At 35.0% G+C, this 19,779-nt stretch overlaps 1 protein-coding gene across 4 annotated transcripts in view; it reads left to right on the top strand.

The window, feature by feature from the left end:
* The window catches only part of LOC136042732 (chromosome partition protein Smc-like), a 101,202-nt gene that overhangs the window by 66,217 nt on the left and 15,206 nt on the right, over positions 1-19,779 (top strand). For 3 of the 4 annotated variants that reach the window (XM_065727697.1, XM_065727695.1, XM_065727696.1), the window contains exons 4-8: positions 2,404-2,603; positions 3,088-3,210; positions 8,946-9,197; positions 11,670-11,840; positions 14,202-14,389. In XM_065727697.1, the coding sequence (XP_065583769.1) occupies positions 2,404-2,603; positions 3,088-3,210; positions 8,946-9,197; positions 11,670-11,840; positions 14,202-14,389 (934 nt within the window). The remainder of the gene's footprint in view (positions 1-2,403; positions 2,604-3,087; positions 3,211-8,945; positions 9,198-11,669; positions 11,841-14,201; positions 14,390-19,779) is intronic. The other variant, XM_065727698.1, reaches the window with a different exon arrangement.

The raw sequence follows: 19,779 nt of genomic DNA, 5'->3' as shown, positions 1-19,779 counted from the left end.
GAACAAATTAGACACATTGCTTTTTCAGTTACAAACTAGGAGCTCTTTTGCTCCCATGTCAGGGGAGATTTTGAAGAAACAATGGTTTCATTGAGAATCAATTCGTGCACGGTGACACCAGAGAACAGAAAATTAGATTGGAGAGAAAATGAAGTTATAGCCACGTTCAACGATGGCCACATTTACCTTATACTCCCTTTTAATTTACAATTGAGAGGCTCTGAGACGAGTGCAGAATATAGTGGTTGTGAGAAATAAAATAATGGTGCTCACTAGTCCTGGACTGAGGTTTTTTATCTGATGCTTTGTGAACACTCTGGAGAAGCCGAATCTCTTTATCCGATCTGCCCTTTTGTTTTGTTTTTTGTATTAGCCAAATTTTAGCTGATGCTTGTTCCAGTAAATAACCCTTCTTATGCTTTTGTTTTGTGTATTGGCTTTAAACTTCAAAGCGAAGAAAATAAATGTAAAATATTTTTTTAATTTTTAGTCCAAATCAGTAGTAATAATATGCGAGATACCCTTTGCTTGGTGCCAAAGAACACCGGTAAATGATGCTCGCCCTAGATTATAGGGTCATTTAGAAATAATGAGCTCAAAGATGGAATTTTAAACAGGCAAAAAAACTGATTCCGTCCTACTAAGTGCCTCGAATTTGAAATTCATTGGGCAACTTTTCAGTGGGCACTTTCTGGCATATAAGAGGACCTTCCATACTAGTCCACTCTCTCTAAACATACTCTTTTATGTATAAAGAAAGGTGCCTTCTCAATTATGTAAATTATGTTAAAATTGGTGTATGCTCATTAAAAGTGGATAAATTGAAGTTTAAGTCAATTAAATTAAAGTTTTTAATTAAAACTAAATTAGTATATATTAAGTGTCAAATTGTTACATCATTTGAAATAAATTATATTTCAGTTTGGAATGTCTGTCAAGAAAGCTGTTTCAGGCATGGGGCTACATTCATTACTAGTGAACTTATTCATCTTCTTTTCGTTGTATTATTAGTATTCCTCTGTATTCATTGTATGAGACTCAGGATAAAGGCTGCACCGCGAAATGGAAAATGTATACGAGTCTGTATCCTAACACTCTGTGGAGGGGGCAAGGGTGGTGCAATGCTTTTTAGAAGCCTTCTGATACACAGTTCCTTTCTTGAGGAGCCAGAGACCGTTGACAATTTGTATGATCTGTGGAAAAAAAAATTATAAGTGGAATTGAACTTTTATTGGTATTATATGTTGAGCATAAGTAAGTAATATAGTATTGAGCTTTAACAGTCTCTACCGGTGTTGCTGATCTCCGTTTCATTCCCCTTCATCCAGGAAGTGCAATGGGGGATTGGGGACCAACCATCCCATGGTTTGTCACATCCTTCCTGCTTACCTTCCCCAGATTTCGCCAGGCATCCATTTAGAGCTGGGTTGACAACCCGTTGAGTAGTGAGGGGAATGCTACTCGATTCAATTTTATTTTATGCATCGAAAATTTTAATCAACTGTTTTTTTTGTACTGGTTAGCCGAAGGATAGGAGAAGGGGGAGATAGGCATTTATTAACAAAAAATACAACATAGTTTTCTTCACCTGGAGAGAAAGTCCCAGGGGTTCCAAATGGCAGGCTCATAACCAGGCACTGAAAAATTTGCTCATAATTTTGAGGCTGTGTATTCAATCCTTTCTTCAAACGTTTCGAATCTGAGTAGATCATCCAATTTCCCTGCTGAATAGATCTTGCTTCTTTCGACTTTTTTTCGCATGCTGACCAATGGTCTGCCATGGTCTAGTGCGCTAACCATTTGGCCTGGACGGCTTCTGCCTGGTTTATTTAAATTGTTGAGTCCACCACCTTTATTTTAAATTTGTAAAGTATTTGATGATACTCATAACATGGACAAGTAACCCCTTGCTGCAGAGAAATAATCGATTGGTAAGCAAAGCTATAGTTATTGAGAAGTATTAGTGATTTTTCTTCTAAATGCCATGAGTCTTTCCATCTTTGGTTTTTTCTATATACCATGTGTTCGTAATTATCCAAGTGTATTTTCTTTCTGTTGTTTCTTTCTATTGTTCTTGTTTCAGCTTTAGGACTTATGAAGTAACACTGGATTTTATTAATGCTTGGTTTTAGAAACCAGTTTGAATTTCTATTCGTACAAGTTTCACGTATTCTTTATCACCAGCTCGCAAAGATAAGTACAAAATCACTTTTCTTGACACAGTTTTTCAAATATTTAATTATTTTTTTTAGTTAAATTTTAACTAGATGGCTTTTCGGTTAGTTAATCCTTTAATTTTATTAAGCTTGATGATAATTTTAGTAATTGGTTCGTGTTTTCTCTAATTTTCGTAGAATAAATTTATTGATTTTATTTATTTATTTATCACCTTTTTAATTTCAGATAGAAGTCTAAGGACCTTACAACTGAAGAAGCTTTCATTTTGGAGAGACGTTAAATTTATCAGAATTCACAAATCTGAATGCATGTCCCTGGCAAGGGAGATTGAGGCGCTGACCCAGAGCATAAAGATTATTTATGAGAAGTTTAAAGTCCCTGCTCTAGAAAAAGAAGAAGAAGAAAATGAACAACTTTCAGCAGAGGTTTTCCTTGAAATTTTGTGGTTCGGCTATATCATTCTGTGTTGTAGGCTGAGGGATTGAGCTTTGTCCTTTCTGGGCTCGCCTTGCCTTTGTCCTTTCTGTCTTGATCCAATATTAAAGCAATATGGGTAAACTTATGAATATCCGCGAAGCCCTTTCTATTTCTTCATTAGACGGGGGGGGGGGAGCACCGAGCTTCAGTGATCCCCGTTATAATGGCTTATAGATGTGATAAGGTGATAATGTTGATGCATAAGGTGATTTGATAAAGATAAGTGAAAACGAAAGAAGATAATTGAAAAGTTTTCGATAAAGACTAATGTAACTTCTTTTTTGAAGGAAGCTAGAGAGGGGAAACTTCATCACGTCCCTTGCTGTCAATAAACTTAATTCCTAACGCATTTGTTTATTTAGCATTTCAGCTTCTAATTTTCTGTATTAAATTTCTTGATAATATAATGTTTAATAATTGTTTTTATTTCAGGTTAGCTGTTTAATTGGCGAAATTAAAGATTTATTTGTTAGCAACGAAACGTTTAAAGGAGAGTCAGCTAAAGACAAAATAATGAATCTGGTGGAAAAGTATGACCATTCTTCAGTTCTTGAGGTAATTTTTCATTTCTTCTTTGCTTAAATCTTTCCTCTTCTTTCCTTTCCTAACCTAAAGTGCACATAACCATGTGCCAGAAATAGTTTCTGGGTTATTTCTATATAGAATTTCTATACCATCCCCTAGTTTTGGTACATATGTAAGGGAAGGAAATTATTTAAGGAAATATTTTTTTGGAGGGAAAGTTCTATTGATAAAAATTAGTAAATAGGAATAGTTGGAATGAAGGATTATGGGGAAACTCCTGAGAATACGATTGAGTCATAGAGCTCTGTTTCTGTATGTGTATAATATCCTAGTTTTTTTTTCAGATCCTTGTTGGCCTTTGTATAAACCAAGTATTTTTATTAAGTTATTAGAAAGCAATACTCCAAGAAGATTTTTTTGAAAATTTTTCTCTACCTTTGAGGTTGAAACTTGGACTTATCGAACACATAGGCAAGCGTTTACAGTTGAACAGAAAAAAATAAAACAATTCTTGTAATCAAAATATTCCTTATTTATTAGCTAATAGATTTCTACGAATGTATATAAAGAAAAAAAAAATCATGAACAGTGAGGAATAATTTCCCTGATGGCACAGATACCTCACATGACCATGTCAACTACTGCTGCTGCATAAGTCCTACAGGCTGCACAGAGCCTAAATACGGCTAAACCATGTAAGGCTCATAGCATGCGTTGTCCTTAATAATTGCAGTATAGTACTTGCTGGTGTGGTACCGCTCTTGTATATCCGCTTTGTCTCTGGTTACTGCCCAAGACTTCAGAAATTTGACAGTTATTTGAATCCGGATGGCAACACAATTTAAATTTGCTCATGTAAGCATATAAACTTCCTCGCATATGTTACCAAGGCTTACGAGGCAACTTCGAGCTAAGTTTTTGCACATGTCAAGACTCCGATTATTGGGAAGGAAAGGAAGCGTTGGATACTAAACATCCTGAATCCTAGCAGCAGGACGGTTCAAGCTTGTGGTTCTGTGGTTCTGTTGTTATTATTAACAACATGATGAGGGGCTCGGCTAATGGGGGTCGACTAATGTTGTTTTTTTATGGTTATTTATTTGATTAATAGTTTGGTGTAAGAAGCCACAGTGCTATAATTGCTTCTGGGATTTTTTCCGGAGGCTATTTTAATTTAGTGGATGTTCTTTCTGATAGATGATTTTGAATTGAGTTGTTGGTCGACACCAAAATGAGGAAGGAAGTTCAATTTAAAATGGATAATATACATGAGGGATTATTAGAATTTCATGTGTTGCCAGTGTTCTAGAAGAAAAATAGGACCATTAAAAGCATATTGTAGAAGAGGTGTTTGATAGAGAATTTACTTTACTAAGGCACATCCATCCACATGTGGTTTGAGGCCTTTGGAAGTTTCATATACCAGGGCCCTGTGTGCTTCAATCTCGGTGCATATCGGGTAGTAGGATGAAACGCTATTTGTGAAAATTATAAATCCACCTCAAAGGAGTTGTTTCTCTTCATCTCCTTCAACTGTCCTTCTGAGCAATATTAAGGTAGGCAAAAAGGGTTCATTCTCTTAACGTACCTGACTAGTGCAGTTGCTATTTCGTGACAATTCTGAGAATTGTGTCTGGTGACTTCAGTCTTTCTGGTTTTCCGTTTGTGACATGACAATCCTACTCAATCATATCTATTCGACGTCAACATTTTATATTGAATGCAAGAAGGGTGTGCTTATTGTCAATATTTACGGTTCATAATTCACAATCCCTTGAGAACAACGGGTATGATCAAGGATTTGAAAAGGTGAACTTCAGATAGTTTGAAAGGCTGCTGGATTTCTGTAAGTTTGACAGTCTTCTGAAACTGTGGCCAGGAAATAATATGTGGCTTTAATGCTGGAGGTGTGGCAATCCAGCATTATCCAGGCAATCCAACGGCTGGAGCCGTTAGGAGACCGCTGAGGTAAAGAAACCGATTAACTCTTTCCGCTTACTTGCCATAGATTATTGTAGAGGTTGTTCTGAATTGCTACGACATGATGTAACCAAAATTTTGTTGACATTAATTTATATACTGATTTGCTGTCTTCCTTTCTTTAAAGACCTTGAACGCTTATATCTGTCAGATCGAAATCGTCAGTATACGGCAGTTTGTCAATTTGAGTTCCTTCTGCCCCCCCCCCCTTCCATTCTCGTAGTATATCAGGGAGATGATAGCTTGCAGTAATAGACTGAAAGAGTGTGGGGAGAGGATGAACCCATTGAGGACACAGAAAGTTTTTTAAATTTTCTCATTTTTCTATTTGTGATTTCTTACAATTTTCACCATACAAGAACGACATAAATTTTCAGGCATCTAATGAAAATGGAAGCAAAAGTAAATGTTATGGAATCAACAATCTGTTATTGACACTACTTCAAAGGAAGAGTAAAAGAAAACAAGATGATTTCAAAATAGCAGAAAAGAAGCAAACCTATTTTTTTAGTCTGAACTGGACGTAGATAGACCAAAAAATATCTTCTTAAATTTAAATTGTCGTATACGGGCATGTGCTAGTTCAAAGTAAGGTTGAGACAGTTCAACATTTGAGTAGAAACAAGAAGAGTGGGACCTATAAACATTAAAAAGTAACCTTATATTAGACCTCAGTTCCTCCAGGGCCGGGTGTGGCACATAGGGCGTCTACAAAGCCTCGCCAGACGTCTCAGAGTGGAGCTGCGGCAGTGACAACCTCAAATTGTGGTCAAAGTGACAGTTCTACGATCCTCAGGTCTCGGTCACACTGTCTTCTCAAGGTGTGTTTCGGTCAACCTTTCCTACGCCTTCCCTCTGGACGCCACGCGTATACAGTTCTTGTAAGTTGGTCCCCAGGCATTTGAAGGATGTGACCAAGGTAGGTCCATCTCCTTTGCTTCAGGAGATCGGTAATAAGAGTCTGACCAGTTCTTTGACGGACTTCTATATTCGTGACCTTCTCCTGCCATGGTATGTCCAGGAGTCTTCTAAGGCACATATTCTCAAACGCTTGGACATGCTTCTCTAGCGGTAGTTCCCAGCACTTGGTAGCGTAAAAGAGAATGGACATCCCATTGCTGTGAAGACGTAGCTTTAATCGTAGTGAGTATTTACTACTACGCCAAACTGGTTTTAGTTTGTTGAAAGCTGAAGTTGCTTGTCCTATTCTCCGTTTTATTTCTTTCATGATTTCACCATCATGCCCATTCCAACTCCCGAGATACTTGGATTCCTTGACTTGTTGTATATCTTTATCCTTGTATCTCAGTATCATCGGTAAGTTAGATGTGGCCATAGTCTTTGACTTATCCATGTTTACGGCCTGTCCCACTTTCTCGGCCTGATCAGTTGTGTTGTCAAGTAGCTGCTGCAGTTGTTGTTTCGCCTCTTGTAGGAGAACTGCGTCATCTGCGAAGTCGAGATCTGAGATCACTGCTGCTAATCTTTAATCCAGAACCTGATGACTGCCGTAGAACGTAGTCCATTATGATTACAAATAGAAATAGAGATGGAATGCATCCCTATTTCACACCTGATATTATTCTGAGGAACTGCGTCTCCCCGTTTTCGGTTCGAAGACAGCGTTTGCTAGGGTCATAGAGGGCTATTATCATTTTACTAGCTTCTCAGGTACTCCATAATACTTTAAAATCTTCCGTAAAATATTTCGGTCAATAGAATCAAATGCTTTTTTAAAATTAATGAACAGTAGCTGGAGCTTTGTGTTCCATTGTCTAGAATCCTCCACTATTTGTCTGAGGATGAAAATTAGATCGGAACAGAATCTACCAGGCCAGAATCCATGCTTCTCTTCTCCGAGGTGCGTGTCAAGGGCTGGTCTTAGGCGATGAAGTATGACGGTAGCCAATATTTTCTTGGAGCCGACGTTATATTGATACATCTCCATTGGCCACATTTTAGGGCATCTCCCTTTTTGAAGAGTCGAACTAGAATTCCTCTAGTTCAGTCAACTGGGATCTTCTCGCTTTTCCAGATACTCACTAGAAGGGCGGTCCATATAGTAATACAAGATCGAAGCATTTGTGAAGCTTTCCTGCTGTGGTTACGTTGTTTCCTAGTGCACACCCATTTTTTAGCCTTTTTATAGCTATTATTACTTCATCAGTACTCGGAAGGTCAGCACTTATGTCAATTTACAAAAGATGTGTGTCAAGTACTATTTCTCGGTCATCAGGTTGGGGTCTATTCAAGATTTTCTCGGAATGTGACGCCCATCTTTCATCAACTTTCCAAGGATCAGAGATGAACTCTCCATTCTCGTCTTTTGTTAGAGGTGACCGGTTTGGTTTCTTGCTGACATTAAAAGGTAAGTGTTAAATCAGTTTATGAAGTCAAAGGTAGTGAAAAGAAAATGTTTTATCCAGTGCAAAGTTCAGTAAAAATATGGGACAACGTATTGTGTGTAAGCTCCGGATCATCACTTTCAGCCACCGGAAACCTGAAGTTTATGCTTTGCTTCTTTGGGGTGACAGTTATGCTTAGTACCGCTAAATTATTTTCTAAACGAAAAATAGTAGTAAATTGTGTTCAACCCTCTACTATTTCTATTTCTGTTTACTTGAAACTTTCTTCGACCAAATGAATGATTGACTGTTTCTGTCGTCAAAACTCTTTTTTTTCAGAAAACTAAATATAACAAAATATTACTAAGATTAGATTGTGTGTGTGAACGAAAAACTGGGCTTTCAAATCAAGAGTACAGAATGGACAAAATCTTAATTTGACCTTAGGCGCCAATCTGCTAGCACGTGCCTGTATTGACATGATAAATGAATTTATTGACTCGACTCAATGCGACCCACCAACAAAAGAATAATACTCTCGAACAGATAGCAGAACTTGTAATTCCTGGGGGTAACACGGATAAAGATTTAACACATCAACCAACAATCAACAAGGTAAAAAGTAACTGAATAAATCAAAGAATAAACAATCAATATATAAGGAACTTCCACAAATTTTGCCAAGTGTTTCATAGCAAGAATTAATGCCAAAATCATAGAAATGAGAATGGCTGCCTCAAAGATGCTGTCTTTTGATGTACGCTACGCTTTCTGTTTCTTATGGTGAATTTTGGTCAAAATTCTAGTTAAATTATGCTTATTATAGGTTATACAATGGCTCTTCCACAGATTTTGCCAGAACTTCCATACAAAGAACTGCTGGTAGTACTGTAGAAATCAGAATGGCTGCCACGCACCTACTCTCATTTGGTGGTTGGGGGGGCGTTTTCTGAATATTCTTTTTTATAATGAGTTTTGACCAAAGTTACTATAGCCCTTTACCGCTAGGGTGGCTGCTCAAATTGAACTAGTTTAATTAAAATACCACTAATTTACTCTAGAACAGAAGGACTTTAGAGCGACTGTATGTCATGCTCACTGTCTGTTACTTAATATTTTCTGGGTATTGTTTTCGCTTTACAAATCTTGTTTGTTTTGTCGCAGATCTGAACTGCTAAGCAAAGGGACACATTTGAAGAAAACCTAGAAAATTTCGAAAAATACCGCATAAAAATAATAAATACTTGCTTATCTTATTCGTAAATGAGCGTTTCCTCACCCCCCCTTATTTTGAACAAATTTGATCGTATAATAATTTTGTTTCTTAGGAACTACTAGAGGCAAACTTTTGTCAGTTTTCAGTACGTTTTAATAATTAATTTATCTTTATCTATTTGTCGAAACTATGTTTATAACTTTCATTAACTTCACTTCTTCTAGGAATTCTTGAAACAATCGAGAAATCAGCTTTGTGAGATGGAGCGGCTTAAACAGCAAGTTAAAAACAAAGTAACCGAAACTAAAGAAAAAACAGGAACTGCTGAATTAGAAGAGGATGTCTTGGAGCTAACCACAAAGCTCAATGGAATGCAGTCCCATGTTCATGAGCTAAAATCCAGGGTAATCCCAGAGTATAAGTTGAGAAATTCAAGAATGAAAGAAGAATTAGTAAGAACTATCCAAAATAGGATGGTAAGTCAATCATGGTTCAACTTTATAATATTGAAAATTTTAGCTTTGTTTCAAAAAGTTTAGCTCTGTTTAACTTTGTCTGTTTTTTTTTTTTTTTTTTTTTTTTTTTTTTTTTTTTTTTTTTTTTTTTTTTTTTTTTTTATTAGAAATATACTCCTATTAAAATACCAATGATACCAAAAATGGAATATGATTTTCCTCCTGGGCCTATATTAAGTCAATTCATAGCTGAAAACCAAGATTTGCTAAGATTTTTCTTTGGGTTGCTTCAGGACTACGAAGTTTGTAGGGCAGTATCACATTTTTCTAGTTTTACCACATTGAGCCGTGAAAACTATCAGACAGAGCTAATTAGTCAAGGTTGTCAACGCTTTTCGTTAGTAAAAACTCAAAATCAAGAATATGTTGACTCCCTACGATAACTACACATTCAGAGGGAAGTTAAAGATATTTAAACTGTTTGGTTCCATATATTTTTGTTTTTGGTGATTTTCTCACCCACATTTTTTTTTTTTAGTTTTGGTATCCACTCCAACCAAAAACTGCATTACCGAACGTAAAGGCTATTTCATAATAGCTGCGATTATTTTTAAAAATTTTAAGATGTATATGTTTTCCACCTAACCAATTTAAACAGCATCGAAGAAGTAGTAGAGCCACATTTTCTTCTTGGCTATTGTAATAGGAGTTCAAAATGAAGATCGGGACAGGAAATTTTTCCGTTTGAGACCGGGAAAGTAATTTTTGATAAATGTTTAAAGTATAGTATAATAAAATAAGCGCACAAAGCTGAAATTCTTGTTTAGGTACGGAGGGCGCTCAGTTATTTCAAAATTTTAACAATTATCTCCACTGCTTTCTTTAAAATATCAAAGGAAGTTTGTCTGAAATACGGTTGTTTATCAAATGAGTTCCAATCTAGGGAATTTTTTATGTCAAATGCTTTAAATTGTTAAATTTAAATTTTTATTAAACAAAAATTTAATAAAAATAAATAAAAATAAAAAATAAAATAAAAATAAAATTTTTTTAAAAATAAAGTTTTTAATTAAAGTAAAAATAAAAAATAAAAAGGGAATTTTATATAAAAAACGCAAGCCTCCATAAAGTACGCTCTTTATAAGCTTAAATAGCGAAAGCTTAAATAGTATGTCCCGTATTTGCCTTTCAATATTTATAGAAAAAATCCCTGACCTATTATTTACCTTACCAAATAAAAAAGACTTTCTTAAAAGCCTTTTCCTGCTTGTCATTGGCAGTGACACTTAAAAGCAGAGCTCAAATATTGTTTGATTTGACTCTAATTTCTGAAGCATTGATGAAATAAATATACTAGCCGGAAATTGGTTAAACAAACTTTTTCCATTTTTTTTTTCTATAGTGCAAGTATATTAAAACAATCATTTTTTTACAGCATTGTTTGTAAAAGGAAAGGGAACAATATATTCAATCCCATATGGCCTGAAGAAGCCCCAGGGTTGTTTGAAAATTTGGTAGCTAATGACCATTTTATTTCATTTTCGATAACCCCCTCTCCCCAAGAAAAATCCTCCAGCCTGATGAGATGAATGTCTCGAACATGTGAAAATTTGAAATATTTTGTCGTTCTTATTCGAAAAATTTGCCTTAAACAATTAGAAGTTTCTTGTTTGTGCAGTGGTAAGAATATAGTATTGATATTGCCCTTTGTAAGCTTTATTCTACTTTTTCCGATCATTCTGTTCTTTACCTTTCTGGGCTTTACCCTATATTTAAGAAAAAAGATATTAGCGATATTCGATCCTCTTATTTCCGTTTCTGCAAATTTCTTCTCTATCTTCCTCTGTGGTATAGGAATCGGAAGATAATCAAAAAGTTCCATCTTCCGAATATTACTGAGAAGCTGACTGATCTACACAAAAAGCTCTCTGAAACGGCGTATCGGCGTTTGTCGCCTCACCACGGTCTGATCCGTTTGTATGATTAATGTCTATTGTTGACTCTCGTTTTTTTTTTTTTTTTTTTTTTTTTGTATCACATTTTTTTTTTTTTTTTTTATTTATTTTCCGTTTTTCTTCAAGCTTTTACTCCACTATTTATCTTTTTGATGTAAGTGGGTTAGAAATAAATATTATTATTATATTATTATATATGTTGTAAATGTGGGCTCGAAGTCATTTGGTTTTTCTGAAAAAAAATAATCAAGGCAGATTTCAGAAAATTTCATCTACAATCTGTTGTGCTAGCCTGAATTCATATTAGCAACGTTGATTCGTTGTTTTCACCTGATGTATTTCACTATAAGGTGTTTTTGATTGACAATCTAGGTTTTCACTTTGTAATGCGAGATTGTGAAACGAAATAAAATTTTTACAATCCAAATTGTAAAAAAATCTTCAATCAGATTGTTTAAAGGAATCGAATTTCAGCGCAATATTTGAATTATTAAAAAGGTGGAAATTGAAAAGGCCGGGTAAATATTTTAATTTTTAGGCCGTCGATGGGGACCCATGTTGGCAACTGGCTGAAATTACATGTGCTCTTGCTGCAAAAAGAGGCTTGATTGAATATTATCAAAATGAACTTAAAACAGAAGAAAATGAATATATTGCTCATGAGCTAGATGTTGTGCAAAACATGAGGTCTAAAAGTGATCTGGCTTTGGTAAGTGTCACATTATGTCTAGGATGCTTGATATCATTATTAATATCATGGTAGAATATCTTTAATTATAAAAGAAGAAGGTAGCTGTCTTGATTGTGATCGATAATAAATAAAGTATTACTATATTATGCTCTAGTGCAAGATTCTTGCGCCCATCAATTACTTAGGGATTTATATTGGAAATTAACAATATAAGTTGTTTAACTGCATGCAAGGATTAGTGTTAAAACTTGAAACGAAAAGAAATTATTTCGTGTGTAAGGGGGGGGGCTGCTCCTTCCTCAATCCCTGCTCTTTATGCTAAATTTTGATTTTTTCTTCAACTCTTAAAAAACAGCTACTGAAATACAAAAATTGTATTTTTGCTAAAGTTTTTTACTGTTTTCAAAAGTAGAGTTGAGAGAAAGAGTCAAACTTTTGCATAAAGAGTGGGGCGTTGAGGAGGGACAATCCCTTTCATATATGGAGTAATTTCTGTTCGTCTTAAGTTTTAATATCACTCTTTACTTCAGTTAAAAAAATTTGACTGAATTTTTAGATAAACATGTATTCAGCATACAACCTCATATATGCATCTCAGCATAAGTTCTTGGGTATGGGCTTTTTTGAATATATGGAGGGCAGAAAATTTTCCCCCTGAGATTTACTTTTGTACACATGTTGGAAAAGTGAAATATAAAAAGCTAAAATGTAGAAATTCTGACATATTTGCCGTAAAAAATGCACACTGATCCCACCAAGGAATCTCTAGCCAGCCAAATCGGCCGATGACTATTGCCGGGTATAAATCAATTGAAAAATAAAACGAAAGTTTTGTTTCTAATTACCTAAAATACAAATTAACTTCAAAGAATGAAATAAAAAGTAGCAATCACTGAGGTATACATTGTATAGATTTTGATTTTAATTTTACATATTAAATCTGTTTTTTTTCTTTTTTTTATGAGCGCCTGGCGAAGAAGACATTATAAGGAAACTAAGGTTTGAAAGTTTTTAATTGATTGGCAGCAAGCAAATGTGTTTTTTGAAAAAGTGTTGGCAAGTTTTTCAAAGTTTTCCCCCCACGAAGTTAGACATTTTCGCCAATTCGCTCGTGTATATATATTCAGCAATGGCCTTATACTACTCCATGTTTTATTATCAAAAATTATACCATTGAAAATGTATTGCACAAATTTTTTGATTGGCATTTAAATTTTAACAAAGTTAAAATTAAATCTATGAAAAATTTAATTTGACCAGGATTGAAAGAAAAACCCATAATAAGAATAGAATAAGGAAAATAAGATAAGTAACAATCGAATTCTTGATTAATTTACTTCTTTTGATTGGAGAACCTTCACAACTTCCAGCCAGCAGCTAGTCTGAAAACAATTACTTGATGTTATACGACGAGTACCTTATATGTGTATTTCTCCACAGAACTTTTGTTATCAGCCTCATAGGATAGTAGTCTTTTTTTGTGCAAATAGCTTGTAGTCAAGCGACTATTTATTCAATTCAATTCAATTTATTCAAATGAAACTAAAATATAACACCAATAATAATAAAGATCCTGGAAGCGAACTTGTTGAGGACCATAACCACAAAAAATTATCATATTATCATAGTAGAGATTGCATACAGTCAGTAGGTTTTTTTTTTTTAGCTTTGGCTGCTAAAAAAAACATGTATTGAATAATAAGGATATGTATTTTTGGGTGCATAGAGGAAATGCCCCTCATCATATATTCTTCGAGTTGTCAGCATATCGTTTGTCTCACATGCTGATGGTCGGACCACTGACTGTATCTCAGAAACTTCTTCCCTCATATCCGATGAATACCTTAATATCTGTCTAGGTTTCAATTAAAAAATCAGAAGTGGTTATGATTGAGGTGGGATAAACTCCTTTGCATAAAACCCTGTATTAACCGTTTTTACTTTCGCTTTCATTTATAACGCTGTCGCGCTGTCATATTTTGTATGTTTTGTCAATCTGGATGAACTTCAATGCAATTCATAAAGCAAAAATGGCCTTCAACAAATATCTGCTCCACGTATTGCTATGGATGGATTCTTAACTCTAGATTGTTTTGTAAATATGCAATAAATGACCCAAAAATCATAGATTCAAAACTGATAGAAAATATTAAAAGAAAACTGCAGGTCATCCATTGTTTTAATTCTTATTTTATTTATTTTATAGTTGTTGTTTTTTTTTTCATGTCTCGTATGAGGGCACAGTTTATAAATGTTACCGTAAGTGCTTAATGTGCAGTTGCTGTTTTTTATTATTTTTTTTCATCAATCCCTTCTTTTATTTTTGTACACGAGTTATCAATTAAATCAAGTATAGATATCTTTATTCATATTTTGTAGACAATAGCTGCAAAAGGATTCACGGAGAAAATATACCAGAATTCAGTGCTCTTACAAGATATTAGGCAATATAAGCCAGCTGTGCCACAATTGTTAGATGTTGTCCATCCGTCTGGATTACGGTCACTTAAAATTAAGGAAGTTCAGTTACTTTTGTCCAGCTTTGAAAAACTTTTGACCACTCAACAGTAAGTTTGTTTTGTTATACAGTTTTGCAATATAGGACGAATATTTTTCTTCTGAGTATTTTTCATATATTTTGCTGGTTTTCTGTCCATAAAATGAAATATAAATCAAGGAAATCAAATGTAGCTTGCGAATATAGTTGGTATTACCCCACCATTATTAGGAATAAGATGCTAACTGTTGATTTTGTTGAAAGCTTAAAAATTGCAAACGGTTCCTAAAACATGACAAATTCAAATTTATCGTCTTAACCAAAAATATTTACTTTGACTTTCATATTCAGAAATTCGAGGTACTTGACAATAAATTAAATATATTTGGATTAACTTGTTTGATTTAACTTAAGTCCTATCCATCCTTGATGGTAGTTTTGGGAGCATTTATTTCACTAGTTTAATGATGTAATGCCTATATGAACTTCTATCATCTGCCAGGCGAAGAAAGTACGGCACGTTTAGCGACGAAAAATCGTCTTTTTTATAACTTTGTGGGTCATCCTCTATGGCGAGAGCCATGTACACGGCCTTCAAAGGCTATATTCGGGAGGTGAGTGCTCTCCATACGCTTGGTGTGTCCTAGAAATATAAGTTGCAGCAGTTTTGTTCCGTCTAGGATAATAGATTTGACATTGAAACTTTGGAGAATCTTGCTGTTGGGTATTCGATTATGGTAAATAATCCCGGCGATGCGTTGTAGTGATTGTGTTTGAAAAGCAGCAACGTAATCCTGATCATCTGTTTTACGAGTCCAAGTTTCACAGGCATAAATTGCGATAGGGACGATGAGTGAGCTAAATAGCCTGGCTTTGAGGATTACTGACAAATTTTTATTCTTTCATATGGGCATTTGGGTTTTAAAACCGGAGTTAAAAAGTACCAGGTGCCCCATGATATCTTTGAAGTTGATATTGCCTGAGATGAGTAAGCTACCAAGATAGTTATATTTCTTGACCTGCCCTATATTATTACCTTAAAGTGGGAGGCTGTGATTGTCAGGGGAATCGTTTTTACGTGAGCAGCACATAGCTTTTGTTTTCGAATGGTCATCCGAAAAAGGTTGGTGTTCATGTGAATGGTGTCGGCCTGGGATTGGAGATCAGGAAGGGACTCAGATATGAGGTCTATATCATCGACGTAAGCTAGCTTGTCTATCACTATTCTTCTTACGAGGGCGCCATATGAGCTATCAGTGAGGGAAGGACTGCAGTAAAAAAAAAGATTGCAGAGATCCAGTAATAAAAGACAGTCTCGCAGAACACTGGTAGTCAAAACTTTTCGTGAGCTCTTCTCTAATCATAGCACGGCTTTTGAACTTTATGAACATGTTTGCAATTTAGGCAGCCAAAGTGGGTGGGATGCCAAAAGGAAGAAGAATATACCCTAGACTTTCTCTCAAGATGAGGGCGAATGCCTGTTTCAAGTCTATGAAAAGTTGGTTTTCAAACTGTTGTAAAACCCTATACTTGCCTTAATTTGTAATCCATTGATTTTAAAAAGGCATTCCCCAGAGCCATTCATGGCGGCACATCTCCTCGTTTTTATAGTGTTCCTAAAATTCATAAGCAAGGTAATCCACTTCGACCTATTGTTTCCTGATTTAACTCTCCTACAACAAACATAGGAAAATTCTTATCAGTTGTATTTCGCCCTCTAATTTCGTGTCCAAGGTAAAGCAAGTTTCGGTTAAACAAAATACAAGAATTGGCAGTTTTGATGCGGATTCAATATTTTGTGATCCCCAAAAGGCCGAACTCATTTTGGAGCATAAACTCAGTTCTAAACCATCTATTTCAGAAAAATCGACACTTTCGAATCGGACACTTCTTTTACTTACAGCACTTTGCAACAGAACTTCTTTGTATTTCTATTATAGAGGAATTTTTTTAAACAGAAATATGGACTTCCATTGGATGCCCCCCTTTCACCAATAGAGGCTGATATCATCATAGAAGACCTTGAAGAAAGGGCTATTTCGTAAAGTCTTTGTAAACCTGAATTTTGGGTTCGTTTTAAAGATGATATTTTTTATTCATGGGAGCATGGTGAAGGATCTTTGGGGTCTTTCCTTCACTTGCTTAACTCCTTAAATCCAAAATTCAAATTTTCTGTGGTATCAGAGGTAGATAGGTGGCATCCTTTCTTGGATGTTCTGGTACACCGAAATGATACATGTTTTGAGTTTTGGGTTTATAGAAAACCTACGCATAGTGAGCGTTACTTAAATTGAAAAAAGTATTAAAAAGTTATCAGAAAATGACACGGTTAACTCAAATCAAAGGAAAAATTCCGTTTACCTTGGTCTCTCATACGTAAAAGGGGTTTCAGAACACATTTCCAAAGATATGAAGAAAAATAATATTTGCTCTTGACCCAGTAAAACTATCAGTTCCCGAATTCATCAAAGTAAAGACCATATCCCGAAAGGTCAAAACTCTGGTGGCTACATAATTCCATGCTCTTGTGGTCTTTAGTTCATCGGAAGAACTGACCACGGCTTACGGATAGATTAACTCAGCACTCTACCTTAATTAATAGCACCCTTATAAGCAAAAAAAAAACTTTTCACTCTACCCTTGCAGAACACATATTTGATCACCTGGAAGATACTATTATATTTAACCAGGCTAGTTTAATTTCACATGACAAAGTTATTGTCCAACACTACAGGGAAGCTGTTGAAATTTTTAAATACCAAAATATATGTCTAGCTTTGAACAGAGATTCTGATGATTTAAGAATGAAAAAGCCGTATTTCGTTTTCTCAAAAGAGAAGCCGATAGTTTAGTAATCCCTGAAATAAACCTTGAACCATCTTCCCAATCACAATCAAACACGCTAACAACCCCATAGGCCTCAAAGGGTGTCAGCAAAGAATGCAATTATTAAAATCAGAAATCAGATGACATAGTTCTCTAACTCATTTAATTGCTGGTTCTTTTCCTTTTAAGTGAATGAATGTTTTCTTTTATTTCTTAGTTGTTCGCTAGTATCCGTCGATGGCAGTTCTAATTTTTTGGATTTCCTGCAAATCGCGGATATTGGCGAATGACTCGCTTTATGGTTGTTAGGTATTTGGTTTTAATTCTTATAATTTTTGGCAATTATTGTCTCAGGCTGAAGAAGAGAGGCGTTTGTCCTCTCGAAATATTCACTTTGTTTGTCCATTCAATATTTTCGTTTTTTTTACACTATGGCAAGCCAATTTGGTTTAAGAAATTATCTTAGGTACTATCCCAGGCCCCTTCCTTTTCTCAGTCATAATAAAGAGCCTAGCTAAGAAATTTTATGGAGGATGGAAATTTGTCGATAACTTTAATGTGCTAGAGGAATTTACTGAGCGACCCAATAAACATCCCCAATGACGTTGCACAAGATTCCTTGATCTTGGACATAAGTAATCTACTTTAAGTTCGTGATAATTCCAATTTGTTTCATTAAATCCCTGCCCCATCTTCGTACCATTATCCCTCTCGATTTTTGTATCCTCCTTCAAGTTCCTTGGCGTCTTAACTCCTTCTAATTTGTACTTGGGTATCCATGTTTACAATATGTTGTTACTTGGCGTCACGATTCCTTCCAATTTATGCTATTTGCAATAAGAACTTCTAAATTAGACCCCAATGACTTCCCTTGAAAAGATTCAGCCTGGATTTCTAGCAAGATCTTGACTCGGGCATTAATGGGCTAATTGTCCGAGAGTGAGATTAGATTTTCTAATTGAAAAGGAAAAGAAGATTCTTAGGATATTTCGACCATTTATAGATATTATACTGGAAACAATGACTTAATATTTTCATTTTCTCATAAAGCAAAACAAAAAATATTTGCCCCTTATGTCAAATCATCTTATTTCATATATTTTAAAATTAATTATTTCATTGGTCGACAGTGTCTTGAAATTGACAACACTAAAATACATGTAGAATGAATTATTATTGTTGAATATACCAAACAGTTCGTGGCAGTAAACTGCCAGGAGTGACTTGACGCAATAGTAAACGAAATTGTAAAAAAATAATTTTGATAAGAATTAATATATAAAAAAATTGCATTTTGTACTGATTCCAAATATGTAAAGTTAATTGAGTTTAAGTTACTAATCCAAAGTTACAAGCCTGAGGAAATTAACGTGATTTTTTAAAAGTGAGGTACATCCCCAAAAAGCTAAATAATCTTAATGACAAATTACACCATTAGGTTCAGCAGATCAGATAACCATTCTGTGGAATTTTTCAAGCTCTTACCTGCAAAAATACGGAATTTTGTGTTTTTTCTTTTGTGAGAAGAAACATCACGGATGTGTGTTTATTTCCCAATGTTGATCATACCGAACGAATGGTCACAGAAGTTTGAATGGTCCTAGAGAGCTCATTTGAACGGTTCTGGTACCCTTTTTAAGTGACCAAAAAGATTGGAGGGCAACTAGCCTTCATCTCATGCCTCTTTTTTCCCAAAAAAACATCTGATCAAAATTTATAGACAGCCATTTGTTTCATCCTAGTTTAGAGGCCCAATGAGTATGCCTTTGGGGCTGACATAATCCCCCACAACCCAGGGGAAAAGGGTTGTAAGTTCTGGAATTTGCCCATTGTTTATATACACTATTTGTTATTGGTAAAAACATGGATATTTGTCTGTTACAATTTTCTGGAATTTATGTGCAGAATTCTTTTTATTTGTCTTACTTTCTCTGTGGCTGCTCAATCTTACATGTGGGAAGAATGTTCTGGGGAAAATCTTCCACGGGATGGGAATTGTCAACGTGATTTTTTAGTGCGTGTGTGTGGGAGGAGGCGAGAGGAATATTACATTGGAGAATACTTTTTGTGGGGAAAGGAGGAGGGTGTATTTCTGGCATGACTTGAAAACGATCAGATTTTAAATTAGAAAAGAAGAAGTTTTTTTTTTTTTTTAATGAAGATATGGAGAATCTTCAAGGGGAATATGTTCGGGGACTGTTTTCAGTAAGAAGGGAATTGCGAGGGAAATCTTACTTTGGGTTTTTCCGCGGGGTATTTTCGGGGGTAAATTTTCCATGGAGGGGGGGGGGGGGTGACATGATTTCCAGACATGAAATTAGATATATATATATATATATATATATATATATATATATATATATATATATATATATATATATATATATATATATATATATATATATATATATATAAAATAAGTTCCTTTTTAGTGAAAGCAAGGAGCAAAATAGAACTTAAAACGAACAGGAATTATTCTGTATATCAGGGCACTACCTCCTTCAGTTCCTCGTAGTTTACGCTAAAGTTCTAATCCTTTTTTCGTAAGTCTGTAAAAACAACTCCTGATGCAAAAGGGTCGTTTAATTTAAATAGGAAGCTTTTTTAAAGAACTAAAAAGTATTAGCTTAACAA

The sequence above is a fragment of the Artemia franciscana genome, unplaced genomic scaffold (genome assembly GCF_032884065.1).
Source record: "Artemia franciscana unplaced genomic scaffold, ASM3288406v1 Scaffold_188, whole genome shotgun sequence".
NCBI lineage: Eukaryota > Metazoa > Arthropoda > Branchiopoda > Anostraca > Artemiidae > Artemia > Artemia franciscana.
Note: the sequence above shows the minus strand (reverse complement) of the source record. Positions and strands in the feature narration are given on the sequence as shown.